Source organism: Periophthalmus magnuspinnatus, chromosome 14 (genome assembly GCF_009829125.3).
Source record: "Periophthalmus magnuspinnatus isolate fPerMag1 chromosome 14, fPerMag1.2.pri, whole genome shotgun sequence".
In the NCBI taxonomy this organism is placed as follows: domain Eukaryota; kingdom Metazoa; phylum Chordata; class Actinopteri; order Gobiiformes; family Gobiidae; genus Periophthalmus; species Periophthalmus magnuspinnatus.
Genome location: NC_047139.1, coordinates 25851586 through 25871812, shown reverse-complemented (window position 1 = coordinate 25871812; position 20227 = coordinate 25851586). Strand labels below are relative to the sequence as shown.

General features: G+C 39.6%; 1 protein-coding gene across 1 annotated transcript in view; it reads right to left on the bottom strand.

Moving 5' to 3' along the window:
- Positions 1-20227, bottom strand: part of pcdh1a (protocadherin 1a) — a 121707-nt gene that overhangs the window by 34483 nt on the left and 66997 nt on the right. The window contains exon 4 of the mRNA XM_033978056.2: positions 2158-2377. Within this exon, the coding sequence (XP_033833947.1) occupies positions 2158-2377 (220 nt within the window). The remainder of the gene's footprint in view (positions 1-2157; positions 2378-20227) is intronic.

Below are 20227 nucleotides of genomic sequence, written 5' to 3'. Positions count from 1 at the left end.
CACACACACACACTCATACGCCAGTGTACACACACACACTGCAAGGTGGGTTAAGTGTCTTGCCCATGGACACAGCAACAACATGGGAGCTGGAATCGCACTGCCAGCTTGTGGGTCAGCGGATCTGACCCACAATGATGTTTTATGTCGACAGCAGGATTCAAACCAATTCACCAATCTTCAGATCAGTGGACAAACTCTCTACCAACTGAGCTACTGTTGCCCCCTACGATGTATATTTCAAAATACAGCTTAAATTATTGATCCCTCGTTCCATTTTTAACTAACTGTATTTGATCATAATGACACAAAAATGTCTTTTATTTTTTAAATTTTTTTTCAGCTTTTAAAAAGTGACTTGCCAAACAATAGTACTTTCGAAACATATCTTTTTAGTGACTGTAATGCCAATATTACCTAAGCTTTCACCCTTTAATGAATATATTAAATATTACAACGTATATAAAAAGTGCATTAGCAACATGAGACGCGACCTCACCCTTAAATGTAATGCAGATGAGCTGCAGAAGACACATTTTAATCGCAGTATTAAAAGGACGTGTGCTGAATTACCACAGTGTAAAAGTGCTTAATCCAGAGGGTGGTGCTTTTCAGAGTACTATAATCACTGGAAACGCAGCGTGTGAATCACTTATCGTAGTTTGCTACAAGACAGGTAATGGATTAGGTTTGGCAGCTTATAGCGGCAAAACTGCTATTATGATCCACAGTTGGCCGAATGGGACTTCCAGCTTTGGCTCCTTTTATATAGACCTACGCTGAGACCACCTCATGGATTGATTACTGTGGCTGGGAAATATGGCTCCTACAGCACAGCCTGAGCCGTACAGTTTACCTTGGGTCCAAAAACGGAGCCAGAGGAAATGCAGCGGGTAAACACAAGCCTTGTCGGCACAGATGTCATGGTTCAGATTTATTTGGAGGGCAAATGGTTCATTAGTTGGGCTTTTTAATTAGCGCACTTGTGAGGGAGAGAGTCGTTAAGGATGTCTGACGGAGGACCTGCTGATGAGGAGGATGGCTGCTAACTCCGGCCGTAATGCCACACACACACATACACGCACACCCCCACACATACACACACACACGCGCGCAATCAGATCTGCTTAAAATCCAATAACTGTTCGCGGAGTCACCAACCGACACAGCACAAAGGCCTGGTCAGTGGTCACGCACGGCTACAACATTTCCCCAAAGAAACGGCTCTAGCGAAAGGTGTACCAGGTATAAACACATCACTATCTACAGTCTTTGATTTCCACCACAACTGACACCCACAGCCAAACAAGAGTAAGGCCACCTGGATATAAAGCATGTGTGGAGACAAATATACATGCAGAATAAGCAGATTTCATTAAATGATGGTTTGGGAGGTGTTATAATGCTATTCTCATCTGTGCAGTTGATTTATGTTACAGCTAGAAATGGTTTCTGCAGGTTTTGGGGCTACCTTTTATTCATTATAAAGTTTTAGTGAGTCTTAGTTTTCTTCCTGAGGCGCATTGTGTATGTAAGCAAATAAGTGTGTCTTCTATTTTGGAATTTTACAAATACTTTTTCTTCTTTTAAATATTATATGACTTCATATACTGTGCTTTAGTTAAGCTCTCCTGGCTCTGCGTATTCCTCTACAGAGCTGCCGTTATTTAGTCAGTTGTGTACACATATTTATCCTCCTTTTGGTTCTTTCGAGCTACAGTTTTACTTGTTTAGAACTACCTTAGCGACGATATACTTCTATTTTGACCTGGTTTAACCCGAGTTTAGACCTGAAGCATCGACTTCGTTTAGCTCTGTTGATACTTGGAAGACCAAATATGTTTTTGAGTGGTACTTTGAGAACCACTTTTAATTATTTAGGTGGCAGGAGGCTTCACGTTCTCTGTAAGGAAATGAGTTTTCTGCATTCGGCCCATACTTCAATATCACTCAATGAAACTGCCAGGAGGAGAGGGTGCAATTGGTGCAGTGGGTTTCTTGGGATTCAAATATATATGTTGAGTTCTAGCCAAGTGTTAGCATGTTTTAGGTTGATAAAATCTTAAAAAATATTGTCCCTCTGCAGACCTCCAGCTCCCCACATCTCCCCCACACACACATTTGCATCTTTCTCACTTCACACTCTTGTCACAATACCGTTTTCGGGATGTTCGGTCTCTCCGATGCTGCCGTCCGGGGTGGTCCTCTCGTAGTGATCCTCGGGCAGGGTCAGGGGGCCGATACGGGGGCCTGACGACGACTTGCTGCTGGGGGTCTCCGATTCCTCCAGACCGCTGTCATAGTAACTGTGCTGGGAGGCGTCCTGCATGTCCTGGACCGGGTTAGTGGTGGAGAAGGTCACTCGTCGATGGGGATGCTGAAAAATAAACAAAGACAACCACTGAGCCCCAAGAAAAACTTTTTGTCATCTGATCCGAGCTAGAAGTAAGTCCTCACAATAGATGCTTTATCCAGCTGGCCTTTTAAAGTTCACTCTTCAAAAGTCAGAAAATAGTATTAAATATTAAGCAGTCTTAAATATTAAATAGTCCTTTGCACTATTATTATTCCGCAGCTTATATAAGGTGGAGATGGTATATGAATGAAGTCGGTTTGATGAGAAAAGGCTGAGCAAATTAATAGGGTAAGAATGGAATACATTTATGAAGAAAAATATGGAAAATACTGCGCACTGAGTTTGTTTACAGTACATACATAAAATATTCACAAATAATTAAAAGAACTCGTGGCTATTACAGTGAAGATCTTCGCAGTGCATTGTAGAGAAAGTGCGCGAGCCAGAATCCTGACGCTTTATGATTTAAAACTAAGCATTATATCAGACAACACACTCACTGCGCAGATTTGTACTATCAGTGTTATTTGTTGTCCCTATCAAGAGAGATGGGGCCTTTCTATCAAAAACAAACATACAGTTAAGTGCCAATGTCCCTGTCACATAAATCTGATTGCCAAACAGTGGGAAGAGAAATTCAGAACACAATAATATCTAGTTTATATAGGAAGAACGCTGTATATTTCACCTTGACTTGCAGGAACTCGACACTTTCCGCACTTCCTCAGAGGAGTCACATAGTTAGCACACCCAGCGCAGTTAGCCTCCGCTGAACAAAAATAAACTTTCATGGAACTAACTTTTGCACAAGACCAAATGAACCGTACTGGACAAACACTAGGGACTTTACCAGCGTGTGTGCTACTAACGAGCTAAAAGAGGTCAGCGAATGCAAAACGAGAGCGTCCGTCCAGTTTACTTGTTAGTATGTGTTCAACTGTTATAAATATGAAGTTAAGACGCAGTGAAATGCAGCTTCGTCAACCCAAAGAGAATAAATATAAAATGTAGAGGCAAAGCTTTTTGGGAACAAATAATACAACTCCATGTTTCATAAGGCAGCGTTTTCTTCCTAAAAATGTTCTGCTATAAACTGGAACAGTAGTTTTTCATCCGAGTAACTGGACAAAGGGACCAGTTTGTGGCAGTGGACTATTAAATGTGCTGTACCTCCGTTTTACGCTCTTAAAAAGGTGAAAATGCAACTAGTAAACTAATAAAAGCATAAAGAACAGTTTTCAGTGGTTCAAAAGTGATTCTACGCACTGTAAAAGAGCAGTGGGGGAGTTTCGCAGTTTTTACAGTAAAGATAACTACAACTAGCATGCTAACACCGCACCTCTTGGCTCTTCTTAGAGAATAAAACGTCTTATAATTAGATGCCGACAGCACACAGTGGTCTCATTTGGATTCTAACAGCTACTTTTACTGTATTTCTGTACTGGGGATTACAGTAATAACGATAATAACTTTCTACTCAACTTCCTTTTATGACTGCAGGTTGTGTGTTAAAATAAATAAACAAATAAAAAAAGCTGTTCCATCTTAAATCTGCCAGTTTCAAATGTTTTCTGATGACAACAACTGGTACGCTAATCAGCTGCCCCAGTGTGCAACTCCCAATCTCCATATTTTAATATTTTCTCTTTCCCAGTTTGCTTTTGATGTTAAACTGCGCTGAAAGCAATACAGTTTTTTTTCTTTTTTTTTTTTGCAATTTAACCAGCAGTGGATCTTTAGAAGAGCTAAATAAGGCTAAATAGAAGTACAAAACAGAGCTCTGGGAATATAGTTTGTGACAGTCATATTTGCCTGCGTTGGACCGCATTATTAAACCCTCCCTCTCCGACCCCGTTACATAAAAACTGATGAATGGCCGGGAAAACTGATGAATCAAAGGCTGTACGCTGGTGATGAAATCCAGAATTTGATAGTAAAGAGAAGAGCAGGGCCAGCGTGTTATAAATCATTCAGGATCGCACTCTTTATCAAATTGAATGTCTTGTAAATACAGTTAGTAGACCATTAAATTTCCTCTTGCAAAGATCAGTTTACTAATGGCTACTTACCACCCGTCCACAACAGAAAGATGACACCTAGGCACTGCCAATGCAATCGTGGCTTTGGCGGCTACTCCACCCCCCCCTCCACCTCTCTCACACCCACCCACACCTCTCCTCGTAAAAGTCAGGAAAGCACTGAGACAGCAAAAAGAGGGGAGAAAACGTAAGGCCTCGTGTGCAGCAGGGAGGAGACCGAGGATGGATCGATATCATGCCTCTGCTCTACTCACCATTCCACTACTTTTGTGGCAAACAAATCCATGCTGGAAATCATTGAAACCATCATCCCTTTAGTACATGCACGGGGGCAGACATTGAGGGAAATGCGTTTCCGAGTTCAGGTAAGTGCCATCAACACCGAGAGTGTAATGTTGTTAGCCTGGGCAAGTATACTCCACCACAGTTCTAACCAAGTTGTAACCTTTTAGCAGAATACATCCTAATTCAACTACACAAGGGTTTTACTCCACATCTCATTTTACAGGAGGAAGACTATTTCAAAGGGTAAGCTGCACTAGAGATAAAAAAAAAAAAAAAAAAAACATCCGTGAAGAACAACATGTTGGAGCCAGAAGTGGTGTTTATGTTGTAAAATGACAAAAAGAGCACATGCTGTATGGATTATGGTAACAGCACACACAATAAACTGGTCTATGCCACTGACACAATAACCCAAGAGCAACATTATACTACAAAAACTTTTCTAAATCTACAGTTTTGTTAAAAAGCTCATGAGCTGCAATAAACAAATAACAGAATGAGACATGTTAGTACTTAGTTTGTATTTGTAATGAGACATAGAAGTTATTCATTCAATTTCACAGTTTAAATCTTATTGTAATGCCAAAAAATTACCAAAAATTCATCCCAAAACGAAATAGTTTCAGCTTTCATATATTGAACGATAAGGCCATGTAGTCGTTATAGTGACAGGCCTAGTTCTTACAGACCTGTTCAGGTCAGGTAGGTCAGTACCATTCCACACCTTGGATTGTATTTTCAATGGTCGAGTAAACAAGAGCCACCAAATATCACAAACTATAAAAAAACACAAATTCTACTAAAATATATAACTTTAGAAAATGGAGCTGCATCTATGTGTGTCCATGTATAATTCATTTCTGCCTATTCAAGTTGAGAATGTAAATGCTCGCCGTAAGCAGCATGCTTATATATATATATATATATATTTTTTTTTTTTTTTTCTTCTTAAAAATGAAAGCAATGAAGATGAGACATCCAGAGATATGAAAACAGAGACATAAGCAAGGTCCTAGTTCACTGACAATGTCAGTAAAACGTATTCTGTTATAACTGAAGATCAGTCTGGAGTCTATATTTCTATAGACTGATCCTCAACTTGTATTTACTGCACATGACTGAAGAACACTCAAGTGTGGGTGGACACAAGTGTTATTCCACAACCCCTGAATAAAAACCTGCATGTCAAAAATGTATAAAAATACAAGAGTCAAATGCGCCCTCAAAATGTTTTCACATGTGCTACACAAAGTAGTAAAAGGCTTAACAGGTGACTATTATGTCCATGTTGTGTTTTTATGAACGACACTGTTCAGTGGTGTACAGAGTCTCCACTGTTATGTGACTGCTTTACTTTTGAAATCATCATCTGAAACTGCTCACTGTTTTGTCCCTGCACCCAGCTGCAGCTACGTGACTTTGATTCACTCACATGCGTTTAGCAACTAATGCCTAAAATCAAGGAGTTAGATATTTATGACGTATTCTTTCAAAATCCTCTCCCAGGGTTCACCTCTCATTTTTTGAGGGGGTATTTAGCTGTTTAAATATGGATTCTTGCTTAAACTTGTTTCTAGGGGCACCACTCTGGAGAGTCAGCATGCTTCCTGGGTATGATAACGAGGAGCGCTAAGAGATGGCAAATAGATTCTCCCCTTTTAGTCAGAGCAACAAATCCTGAGCCAGGCCTGCAGGCCGGGGTGGGCGTTTTTGTGAAGGAGGTGGAGGAGGTAGAGGGGGATGCGTGAAGAGGAAGAGACCAGATTAACAAGAATATCTCTTTCAGTTAGTTATTACTCTAAATACATGGATTATTATTTTACATTTTGTTAGCTGTAAACTGCAGCATTGACGTTAAAAGGTCATCAACTTCCTGTTCAAAACTACAGGACTGACAGGCCTCTTCATAGTCAGATTTCACCATAGCAAGCAGCAGATTTCATTTTTACTATACATTTTATTGTTGAAAAAGGTTAGGTGGCATTTTTTAACCCTACATGTAAAAGTAGGGTGTGATTTTTTTATTTTTTTATTTTTTTTTTAATAATCACAAGTAAGTACAGAGCAGTGGGCAGGGATGGGGGGTAGGTGACAACATAAATTTGAGCACACACATGCATGACTCAGAAAACAACTTTGATTTGACATAATATTTCTCATTTAAGGCATCACTTTAAATATAAAGTGATTACAAGCCACTAAATATGCCAGTAAAACACAAATAGTCTATAATTTTGTGAGTTTGACGTGAATAACAAGTTGGAGAACCAATAACAAACTAGTCCTTATTAAAAGTACACAGTGGAGGAAAAAAGATTTGATGCACATTTTGCAGAAGTCAAAATATATTAAGGCAACAGTTTATTGGTTTTGTGTATCTTATTTATAATGATAGGATTACTGCATATTAGGCGGATTATAGTGTAATCCAGATTATTAGCCTTTTGTAGTTTGTGCTGCTGGCCACTGCTCTTTCTTCTTAGTTAAACCTACATTTAAATTTAGTGTAAAATAAAGACACATAGATAAAGGGGAGCGGTTTATGCAGGAACACGGTGAGTGGGTCAGGCAGACAGGGACATGGCTATGGCTGCGGGGGACAGGCAGAGGGATTAGATTCTGAGACACTGGAGGGGCTAGAGCTGCATTGTTTGGCCATTGTAGGAGAAGAAAAAGTGAGAAGCAATGGGGGACACAAAGACAAGGCATTTACGGTGACATCTGAATTCATAACCCACTGTCTCCTATGGACTCAAACGGCCTCGTTTATGCTCCAATCCCAAAGCAGATGGGAAGTGGCAGAAGCATTTCGGCCCACAGGAAATGTTTTAGTGTGGTAATAAACAGCACTCATCCATACCTGCTGCCCCAGACCGTTTTACTGTACTCAATATATGGTTCTGCGTCTGAGGTCTGAGGTCTGTCAATGTTAAAATGCACACACAACAATGGTCCTATGGCACTGTGGACGTACTGGGAAGATTACAGGTCTATCATTTTTTGAAAAGTGCATTAATTACAGACAATTAATATAGTTCAATGCTGTTGACAATACTTCCATATTAATTTTGTGGGATTAAATATTTTCCACAAAACAGTCAACATAAAAGAAATCCTTGGTATAAGCAGACACACACTCAGCCAACGGAACAATTCCAGTGCTGCTCAAATCAATGAGCTTCACTCAGTTGTCTCATGGTCAAGTATTAGATTTAAAGAATATAGTCTGCAGTTTCTCTCTGTATGAGTTGAGTAGCTTAAGTATAATGGAGAACGAGCAGAACTCCAGTGGATTGAGCGAATAAATGTGTAAGAGAAAAGGGAAGGGGCCACATAGAGTGTTTGCATTAAGCCGTCAATGGCATGGATCTGATTGCGACAACCAAACAAAGCTGTTAAACTGCACACACTCCACTCTAGACACACAACTACCCCTACACTCTCATATGCAAAGGCCTTACATTCAAAGATTGCTTGTCACTACAAGGAGCTACTTTTCCAAATGAGGTATTATCTTTTAGGTCAAAACTAGATGCCCTCCCTAAATATAACCTTTTACATTTGCTCAGGTTTGAAAATACACAAACATAACAGGAAAGCGAGATTTAGCTACTTTAATCGACAATTTTGCTATCATTATAGTTATAAAAAATGAGCCCTTGACAAAGCCCAAACAGCAGTATTGTAATAAAGATTTACTTAATTTCAAACACATTCATCAGTCTGATGGCGGGTCTAGCACTGACGCAGGTGACTGAATACATCCTTATATCTGCTCTCTTGTCTTTGGTCACTTGTTGACACTTTCCTTGTGGACGTCTCATCTGGTTTGGAGAGCAAAAGCACCACTTTTGCCTCTAAAGTGTTTAATTACATTGGCAATTTAACACAAGTGCACAAAAGATTTAGTTGAGTCGAACAACATCTGATCCTCACTAAAGCATTTCCCACAAGAGTCACAGACCAGAACTGGTTAAAGTATCCCCGCTCCTTTTTGAGACGCATAACAGGGATTTAACTTATATTTAATTGCATTATAATATTTGGTTATGTCCACTGAGATTAATGAAAGAAAAACTTACTAAGAACTATACTTGATGAATAATACAGAATGCTAATTAATAGAAATTTACAGTAACACTTTATTATGACTACACTATAACCTAACACTAACTGCTAACCTTAAGCCTACCTCCTACCTTTAAGCAGCCAAAATCATTCTTCATTAAGAAAAAAAAAAAAAAAAAGAATTGTGAATTATTTAATCAGGCTATTTAGGGTGTAGTTATTCTAAAAGGATATCAAAATGCAGGTGGGCTTGCTACGACTACTATTACTACTACTAGTATTAGCTCTGTTTACACATTGTCGACCACAGGTGACAAGCACCAGCTCTTTATCGTAACTTCAAATCAGCTACAGTAATTCAAGTTGTGCTATTGAATTTGCACAGCGAGCCACTTCCATATGAGTGCATTTGAGGTCACGGCATGACTGACAGCTCATATCGCATTTTAGCACACCCAAGCCCCAGAATATTTCATTTATCAAAATCAGATTTATGACACATTCATATGGGGCTTGATATCTGATCTCTAAATTGGCTTTCAAGCTGCCCTCTGCATCAGTAGCGATTGGACACATAGCTCTGACGTCATATAAGGTCTGTTTGCCCTGCGAGCTCGCTGGCTACGACTGCCGCAAAATACATATATCAGCGGCCCGTGTCACTAATGTTGTCTGCAGTGATGGAAGACTTGTGCGCTGCGAGTAGATATTGCTATGGTGTGAAGAGTGAGAGGCTGCATCTCCATTATTCACCCAGACCTCTGCCTGTGCATGGTGTCTGTATTGAGGGGAGAAAAAGCACCTTGTGAAGAGTTACGAACAACAAAAAATGATCTAATTATTTCTAGATTATGTCATCCACTGTTGTTTTAGGTTTAGGATTTGATCAAATGTGGTATTGGGCGGGATTTTTCGACAGAGTGTGGAGTGGGTGAATAATGAAGTGTAAATGCTGTGGGGTGTCTTGAAAGGCGGTATATAAATCCAGTGCATTATTATATATTCTGTTCCATTCAGCGGATCAGTGTTTTGAGCATTATACACAGCTTATTCCTTTTCTGACAGTTCCCGACTTGGTCAAACCCTGAGTCAAAACTACGGATTTTCATTTTTTCACGACACAGTATGGCCATGTTCAAATGCCGATGGTTCACTAATTCACAATGATGAGTTCAAGGCAGTTCAGACATTGGTTAAAATGTAAGGTAAAGTCAACCCCTTGTGTGTTTTTTTCTTTTCTTTTTTTGAGCGGGGTTAAATAGTATATGCATAAATGAAATGAACCATACAGCTGTCAGTGCTTAGATAGTGAACTATGAGCAGAATACCGAGATAGGGAAAAATAGCTAAAGGTTTAAAGTAAATTTTCATGGTCTTACGAATGCTTTACTATTGGATATATATTTGCTACAATACCCAACAACATCCACCCAAATATTATTTCACCATCATGTACCGAAGGGAATTCCGAGAGCACCAGGGAAACATTTCTGGCTGCTGAGGCACACGTTTGTTGCCACTGCTGATTTTCAGTGGTGACTCCTGATGAGACAACAGTGATTCCAGTTCCCACTGTGAATGCCTCGGAGGGGGCTGACACCACTCCAACGTCAGGTGTCCTGTCATCCAGCCAGGCCTCACTGATTGCTGTGCACAGGGGCTGCTTGTGCAGTTGGGGGGGGGGGCTTTTCCATCAGCTCCTCCACTTTCCCAGACCCACTTCCTGCAGAGAACTAACTTTTATGTGGCTTCTTTTTTGGCTTGTGGTTTTCAGGGAGCATTACTAGCATGAGTTGAGGGTATATGGTTACAATATATAGGTGCGGCTGACTGTGTAAGTACTGGGCATGCGACTATACACAATATGATACAATGCTCATACAATGAGAGTGACTAAACACGCAGAAGTCACTCCTCCAGTGACTTCAACATTCGTATTTTTACAAAAACAAGAAGAAAACTGCTCCAAAACAAGGCCTAACTCTGTTATATCTGAACAGAGAAAAGAGGAAAAATATTATACTTAGTGATAATTACCATAAAATAATATATTAAACATTTATTTTTGTTCGTTTGAGACCTAAAACATTACCAAATTGCATCAATATTGTGACCCAGATATCAAATGAGGAAACTGTATTGTTGCATCCCTATTAAAGACTGCATATGGCATAGCAATATTGGGAAAAAACAGGACTACTGCACAATGCATCTTCCTGTCATATTAACGTGTAAAAGGGATATATATAGGTGTTAGCGATGAGGTTGTGACATTACACATTAGCATGATCCATGTGCATTTGTGACACTTCAGAAATGCACTGCCAATGTTTGTCTTCCAGCAGATTGTGTAAAGCTCACGTAATGCTTATGTGAGACGCGCTTGTATCAATTTAGCATCCCTGTCACCTCCTTTACCCTGCCTCATTGGTAATAGATTCTGGTTAATTGTTGTCTTGAATATTAAATATTAGACTGAGCAATGCTGGAGTCACTGTTTACTAAAGTGTGGATAAGGAACAAATACAAACATATAATGATAAATATGGTATTTGTGCTGATATATGAAGTAAAAGTGTGTGTCAATAAGTGTGCTAAGCTATGAGTGAATTACTGTAAATTTGCCAAAACTTTTATTTATTTATTTTTCCATTAATACCTTCACATCGTGTTTGGATATCACTGGAATAGTAGTAGCTAAAGTCTGCAAAAGTGTCCCATTCTTAAATTTGAAGCCAAAATCCTTGTTACCCCAGTTCTGCCAGTGTGATTGCATCTCTGTTTATGCTCCTCTGACTGAGTGTTCAAACGTATTTGGATCAAAGCAAAATGTTGCATCATCGTTTATGAATTAATCATAAAAAATAATCCTTTTTAAATCAATTCTGTTATCTTTTTCCTTCCAGATGACAAACAGCCGCCTCGCAGTGAACAGATAAGCAATGCACAGTAAATGTGATCTAATTTAGCCTGGTTTAAACAGAATTAAGATGTTCTCTTCCCAAAGCCTCCATAACACATCAAGTTTCCTAAAAGTCTATTGAAGTTTTATGTCACTTGTCCCCATTCAAGAGATAACATTTTTGTAGGGGCCAGACTTCTTTTTACTCGAAATTCTTTAATACACACAGCAGGCATTGTTAAGGCTGAGTCACGATGGCAAGAGGAACGCTGATATTCAGAAATTGAGCTGAGGCAGCAAAGCACTAAGCACCACAGTTTTATAACTTTCTAAGAAGACACATCAATGGAAATAATACCCAAATAAACACAGGTAATATGCTGCTTTATGGTGTCTGGGGTGCACTGGGCAACAGGAGAAATACAACTTACTGCAGAAATGCCAGATACTACAGTGAAAACTTTAAAAGCAAAAGGGGAGAGTATGTGGTGATACACAATTCAGAATTCACACTGAGGTGTAGTTTATTTCCTATGAAGCTCAGACAGTAACACTATTCCAGCGTTGAAAAAAAAGGTGGTGCTTGTACTAGTGATGGTATGGAGCCTCTGCAGTTGGAGCATTTGTTTTATTTAGAGACAAATCTAATAATGTTTTTGTCCTCCTTTTGGTTATTTATTATATAGATCTAACTATGGTTTAGGCTCACTTTAGACCATGTTTCGTGCGACTTTATACCTGAAATAGCAGCCAGAAAGCAAAATATTATCTTTACTTTGAGTTTGAGAACCACCCCAGTATTCTTCACTATTATTATTAAATCCGATGTTATGTTTTAGTGAAATGCATTGATATTTATTCACTGCAAGTGCCTCAAGTTTAAGCAGGTACCAAGGCTAACCAGTGAAAGCAAACTCTTGTAGAAAACCTTGAGTGAGGAGCCAGACTCTATATGGCCTGTTTATCAATCTAAGCTCACAGGTTCAGAGTCCTGGAAGTCCAAGCCAGACTTTCCACCCTGAATCTCAGTTGTGTGTCTTTGAGATTATAAAATGGGTTTTCTGCCCATGTTAAAGGAAACGGCTGATGTCTCAGTGCCCCTCTGATATGAAAAATTCAATTTAAAAGGATGAGAGAAAGAATGGTGCACGGCCTATTTTCATTCCCCCACACTGAAAGATATGAGAATGATGTTCTATTGTGCAGAGGAAATGATGCCAATCGTACTGCGGAGAAATTCCTTCATAATTCAATTCAATTTCTTCTAAATCCCAATGGCAAGCGTCTGTGCCAAAAGAGAGGCGGAATGACAGAGACAAAAAGGGAGGGCTACAGACTAAGATGGAGGAAGAGACGCAAAGATTTGGTCTGAAACAATGTGAGAGAAAGAGTGAGGGAGAAGCAAATGCAGCTGAAAGGTGAACAGAACGCACTGGCGGTGATTCATTCTCATCACACTGGCGTTTTTTAGTGTACGCAGCTAATTTCCCGTAATAACCTCTCAGTGTTTGACAGACATGAGATAAAATCACTTTTGGAGATCACACATCTGTTGCAAGTCTGTCTAGTGTGATGCAATCAATAAATAATGTTTTGAAAGAGTAGTTGTGTTTTAATAACAGCACCAAAAGGGGAAGTTGGGGAATACTGTCACCCTAAAAGACCTACACACCAACTATGGGTCATAATATTGTTTATAGCGACAATAATTGCACTTGGTATAATTGTGCTTATCGACAGCAAAGCTAATCAACATAACAGGTAAGACAAGACAAGTTCATGTGTACAGCACAATACATACACAAGGTAATCCAAAGTGCTTTAGAGAATAAGAAAGACATGAAACTCACAATACAACAAATGAAGACAGAGATAATCATCATAAGTGCAGAATAAAAACATTTCAGTCATATGCAAAGCTAAACAGAACCATTTTAAGTCTGGAGTTAAACATTGTCAAAGTAGAGGCCTGTCGCACATCTTCAGGTCTATGTAGAAAAAAAAGAAAAAAAAAAAAAACTTATGCATAATATGTTCTTTTAAATTGCTGTTTAAACATGGAAATTATTCATTAAATTAAAATTATAATTCTTAATATCAATTACATTCCTAAACTGTCTTAAACTGCTAATCACAATTATTTTGATAACTGTGTCAATTATAAATATACTTTATTAACAGTGTGGACCAATACTATTCTGTTCTATGTCCTGTTTCGTAGTAAAGCTTTTGGATGCATGTTATTTTTCACTACACTCAACATGTTTGGATGATTATATTCTAGTTTAAGCTCAAACAATGAAGCATTTACCCTTGAACTCCTTGTCTTGTCTGTTCAACGGCGTACAAAACAGCTTTACTCTGTGTTGGAGTGGCAGCGTTTCCTAAATACTCAAAGTACAGAGATGATATTATGGACTTGTTTTCTGATATTTGAGTGAGTGCACCTCAAAGCCAAGAACCCCTGCTGCTGAACGACACACAGTATTTGTAAATGCCAAAACTTACACCCAAGCCTTTCCATGTCCTACTATCTATCTCATGTTTTCCAAGTGAAGCATTAGACACAAAAATCAACTCTGTGATATCCCTGTACTTGCTGTTGTGTGGAAGAGAGCGGACTCAGATTTCCATTTAGTCCTGGTATTTTTTGTGTACATCCTGGCATCGCTGGCATTTTTGGGCGTGTATGCGGGGAATCAATGAGCTGCTGCACTCTGAAGACGCAAGAGGAAAAATGAGCTGCACCAACAAATATGACAATGAAGGAGTGCACCTCTCAGTGTACGCAGCAAGCACAAAACCAGAAAGACTAGCACACGGGCTCGCAAAGGAAATGCATATGGAACTGTTTTTATTTTCCCCCCTGCCTTGCCATTATGTCCTGCATTCTCATCCCATATTACCACTCGCTTCTCTCACTTGGTCCCTTTCAACCACTACAGACGCACATACACGCACGCACACCCACGCGCAGTTGTTTTTGTAGGTGCAATGGCTTCGAGGCAAGCAGCGTGGAATTGGAGTCTTCAAAGACTCTTGGATTATCAAAGAGACACCAGCGCTACCAGAAAACTAGGGGACACACTGGAGAGAGGAAAGAGAGGGAGGGGGAGAGGGAACGAGAGAGGAAAGAGAGGGAGGGGGAGGGCTGAATATAAGCAGGGGGCGGGGTAGATGGGTGTAGGAGGGTGGGGGCGAAGAGGAGCCAGCATGGGTTTGGGTGGAGGATGAAGTGATCAGACAGAGCAGGGGAGGGTGGATAAAGACCAGAAGTCGCCTTTGTTCATACTGTAAATGGGAAGAGAAAAAAGGAGCTATTGAGTGAATGCATTAAAAAACAATCACATAAGCCCTAATGGTCTTGATAGGCAAGAGTGAATTCGCATTCTTCACTGTCTCCCTCCGTATTTCCCCTCCTCGCAGAATTTCATTTCATTGGATGGAAGCACGGGGCCTTGAAATACCATAATGTTGTCAGAGTACAAAACCAAAGTATTACCGCTGAGCCAAAGTCACCGTGTGTGAATATAGCTGCCACATCTAATGACAAATCTGACTGTTCACACCATTCCATATGACAGGGTGTGGGAGTGTTGGCGAGAATGCATCACCCCTTCCACAAAAAGCTCTCTGTCCCGCAATGAGCAATGGATATGTCCGCTTTCCCTCCATTACAAGAACACTCCAGACCGTAGAACACATTTCAAGGGAGTGTATGAAACGCATTGTGGTCGCTTCACTGCTGTTCGCTGCGGGGCATAGTGGCACTTTTTGGCAAAGGTAAGCCCTGTTCCACTGCCATAGTCATCACCTTAAAGCCGCCCCCCCTCACTGACCTGGTTTGGACTTATAAGAACATACAATAATACTTAGTGACAGCAGGACCCTGAGGAATGTCAGCGTCTACAGTAAGTCTCGATCTTACAGATGTTAAGGTAAGGATTTTAGAAGGACTTGACATTTTTGGCAACGCTTTAAAGTTTGAAGTAGTTCAACATTAAGTTCAAAGTTTGCGGATGAGATTTAGCGCTATGCCAGTTTATATTGAAAACGTCTTGTACAGCTTTGTAACAGGGTGTTGAGTTGATTGATTACAGTTTACTATGAATATGGGCAACATACAGGAGGGGTTGACAACTTAAATAATGTGGTGGCACAACTTTAAGCTTACTCACTGAATTTGGTGTAGATTTTTTTTATTTTTTTTTCATCTTGACACAAACATGGGGAGTTTTGACGTAAAAATACAAAACTGTCCTTCAAACACTTACCGTAGATAGTGCTGCACATCGGGCTGCAAAACGTGCAAGAATGGATCAACATATTTTAAGGTTGACCCTGTTATGTTATTGCTGGGTTTCAGATGACATCACAACACTCTATATGCCAATTATATTTAATACAGATACAGCACAGCCTAAATAAATACTGTTAAAATGCAGATTTGTGCTGTAATACAAGACGTTAAAGGGTCCAGTTGCTCATAGAAAGCATCAGGTAAAACATTTGTGCATTTTCCACTTTATTTCATGACAAAGTACAATGTTGCGTAGAGGGAAATCTGGCACTTGCCCCTAACTGGAAGAATGACATCATCACATTTAAGAATCCAAAAACCACCAGTACACTCAATATTCAGTGCAGTGTTACGAAGTAGGCAGACGCACGCTCTAATACCATGTCCTCAAAACCATCCTTCTAACTTTCTTGGTGCGTGATATAATAGTTGATATAGTGCAAGAGTCAAAGCCGCTTAGTGACACATAATGTCATTTGCGTGAATTGTATTTCTTATAAGAAAATTAAATAAGATGATGAAATGAGGGACCTCAAATGTAATATTCTGGAGTGTCCAGGGGGACTTGCTATAGAAGGATCAGCCTTTAGTAAGTCAGAGCGGGGATCAGTGGTGAAACTTAATTGGGAAGGCCACCAGGATTGAATTTTAGATTGGTTTAAGGTATGAGAAAATGATGTCTTTCTTCCCATGCTCTGCTATTTAAACTGCTGGGGACTCGCTGTGCTAAAGTGAGCTAGAAATGCGGAGAGTAATATTTGAAGAGTCTTTGGAGGTGTCCAAGTGCCAGGCTATAGCAGACACTGTGTAGTCTGGGTGGGGAATCGATGCCCTCAACTGAGAGCTGAAAGTACACAGGCCAAATCAGCCACATAATAGAAGAGAGGAGATGGGAGGCCTGCACAAAAAGATGAACTCTTACAGCTTTTTTTGTTCGTGGAAAAAAAAATCAGGTCAACTCAGGAGTGCTGTGTAGATATTTGAACCATTTCTATTTTACCCACGCTTGGAAGAATTATTGAAAATAGCAGCTGAATTCCGCAGAAAATAAAGCAGGGAGATTAGAGTGACAGAAGGAGAGCTTTGGAGGAGGCTAGCCTTGTGGTCAATTTTATCTGGTACAAGCAAACATGTCTTCTCCACTTTAGAAAGTCTAACCCTGATGACCTCTGCCTGGGTCTGCAGCTCCGGCCTCAGGGGGAAAAAGACTTCCTCGGCCAAGGAAGAGTTCAGCCATGTCACACTTAGTCAATGGCATTTGGTTAAAAAGCCCAAGTCTCATAACAACACAATAAAAGCACGTGAATCATCTAAGGTTTTTCAAAAAAGAAGCAGTTTGGGAAAATATATTACCATGATATTATCAGGTAAGTGACTCATTCTGTAAATTACATTTTATTTGGCACAATTAATGCTACTATGCTGACATTTGTTTTCATTGAAGTGGCTAGTCACAAAAACATACAATTAGCTATTAGTTTTGACTACTTATCTATAGCCAGCCTCAGAAAAGTCACGTGATGCGTCGTGCCAGCTGATTTACGCACAACTTATTCAGAACAGTATCGCAAGTACGTGAAAGCAAGAACACCCCTTTGTCTCGGTTTAGTGTATTATGGGCGCTTTTACGGATTTCTGTTGCCTCTTTCTTCCAGTGGTGTTGTTTATTGTTATCAGGACAGTGGACACTTGGGATACTGTTCGGAAGACGTTGGACTGCAGAGGGCCAAAGACTGTGTAAACCAGCTGGCAAGGCATATTTGGCAGCATAATAACGGCAACATCACGTGATTCTTCCCATGATGACTACAGACCAGTAATGTCTGTGTAATCCCTCAGTTGTCCAGGTCTGATCTATAGCAAACGACGTGTTTAAATCTGTCAACAGGACAAATTGTTGTTTCGCTGCTCATCCAAACCTTTGGGTCTGAGGATGGAATCAGAGATGTGTGATTCCATCCTCAGACCCAAAGGTTTGGATGAGCAGTGAACAAAAGGAACAAAAGAGACCAATAGTAGGGCCGTTAAATGTTGAATAGGGCCATTAAAGGCTGAAGCTTAAGAAAATAGCTGTTTACAGTTTCAGTGTAGTTAGCCCCTCCCTTCGGATAGATATAAGGCAGTGTCCACCAACAATGACCAGAACTGAAGGATGAGCAGCCAAATGTCTTCACTCCTACAACGATTGTCCAGTTGACAGATTTAACCTTCGTCTTTTTGCTGCAAACCAATAATTGAAATATGTCAAGGTAGATAAACAAACTGGTCTGCTACATGAAAACAAAAAAGCAATTTGAAGAAAAGAAGACCAAATTAGTGATTAGCTCTTTTTAACGGCTGCTTGACACTGAACACTTGGAACCAGATCTCTTTTTTTTTTTTTAAAGAACCAAATCTTTTTCTTTCCAATTTTTATGCATTTTACACTGATTAAAGGTGAACCAACACAAGGAGACGCGAGTGAGAGCTTAATAGACCAAAAAAACAAAAAAAAAAAACATACTTGGCAACATAATAACAGTTAATTTAGTTATTATTATTGTAGATTAAGATTAAATTTTCATAATTTCAGAGGGTAAACACACTCCCACCAAGCCTTGGTAATTTTTCTGTGATTAGTTTGTAGAGAAACACATTCTTCTGTCATATAAATAAATAGCAAAAGAACCAGTCTTTTGAACGGCTCTTTGAAATGAACAGATCCAAAAGATTCAGATCCCATAAAAGAGCTGAAAGTCCCATCACTGCACCAAATGAACCTTTTCGGAATAATTTGTTTTATGTTATTGAATGTACTGGATAAAGGCATGCTCATATTATTACTACTAGAGTAAATACCTGATCTAAATGCACATTACATGCATTTTTTTGCATTGATTTTGACTAGGGTAATATGTCTCTTTAATAATCCTCAATGATATTCTGCAAAAATGTTCCCCGAAACTATTTCACTCAGTATTGGACCGTTTTAATATGAAACATTTTCTCTCATAAAAGCTTACTTTTTTCCTTCCATTTCTAATACTCACAGTAAGTCCCAGAGTATTAACAACCTCTGTATGTTTTCCTCTGCTCTTTGGACCCTCTTAATTGACTATATCTCCAAGGCAAGACTCAGTTTTTTCGCAACCCAAATAAATTCTAGTAACTACAAGTAAGCGAAAGGAAGCGTCGCATCAGGAACTGAACCGGTGAACTGTGAGTTAAGTGACTATGTAGCTTGGAGACTGTCCAGAGGGTGCGGAGGGCGAGGGAGGACGATGGAGATGCCTCAGAAAGAAGACAGATGATTAGAACCGGGCGCTGTCACTGTTTACTGCAGATCTGTGTCCACAAAACAGGCTGTTTAGTTGTTATATATTGCCACACAAGCTGCATACTGCATGACTCCCGGATGGGGACTAGAGAACACAACACTCATTATTTTTCATAAACAAGTCAGCGATTCAAATGTTTCAGCGAACTTCATTGACTCGAAACCCAAGCGCCATCTGACCTCAGCAGGATATTTTTGGTGGCACACATTTGCACCTTGCCACAGTGACTCCCAAATAGGAACAACTGTGTAGATTTTTTTGGAGAGATGTCTTCTCTTTGTGGGTGCGAATCGCAGTGTGCAGCGCCAGAGGAGTGTCGTGCAGTTAGGAAAAGGGAGCAGGAGCGAGGCTTATTTGATTTGCAAAGATAGCTATAGATAATACATCTCAATCCGCTCCTCATTACAATACTCTAAAGTATAAAACACTTTGGTCAAACCCCACACTGTGAGAACACATGGGGGGCTCAGCAGTGAGGTTTCAAATACAGAAATATGAAGGGATATGAGAAAACGCAAGATACTTTGAGTCACGTTATTTAATTTCTGCATATCTTACACATTTTTAGAAAGAAAATATTTAACTTTTACTCTAGCAAAATGTTAAATTTTTCAGTAACGTTCTATTATTGTAGAAGTTTCAGAACTAAAAGTGCCGGTTATAAATGAACTAACCCCAAATGTTATTAGATTTCTGTGTCATCATATTGCATTATTCATATTTTACAGTTACTTTGTTTTGTCTCTAGTTTCCAGGCTCGTCTACAACCAAATGCAGTGGTATTTGTTATCTAAATAATATCCTAAGGGCAAGTTTCCAATCCAATCTTTAAAACAGTGCTTAACAAAAACAGAATTTCAGCAGGTACAATTTAAAGGGAATACAGAAGCATGAGAGGATGTCCAATGTACTACAAGAAACTAATCTAAATGGAGCAACTTTGCAAAGGCGGCATCTCTA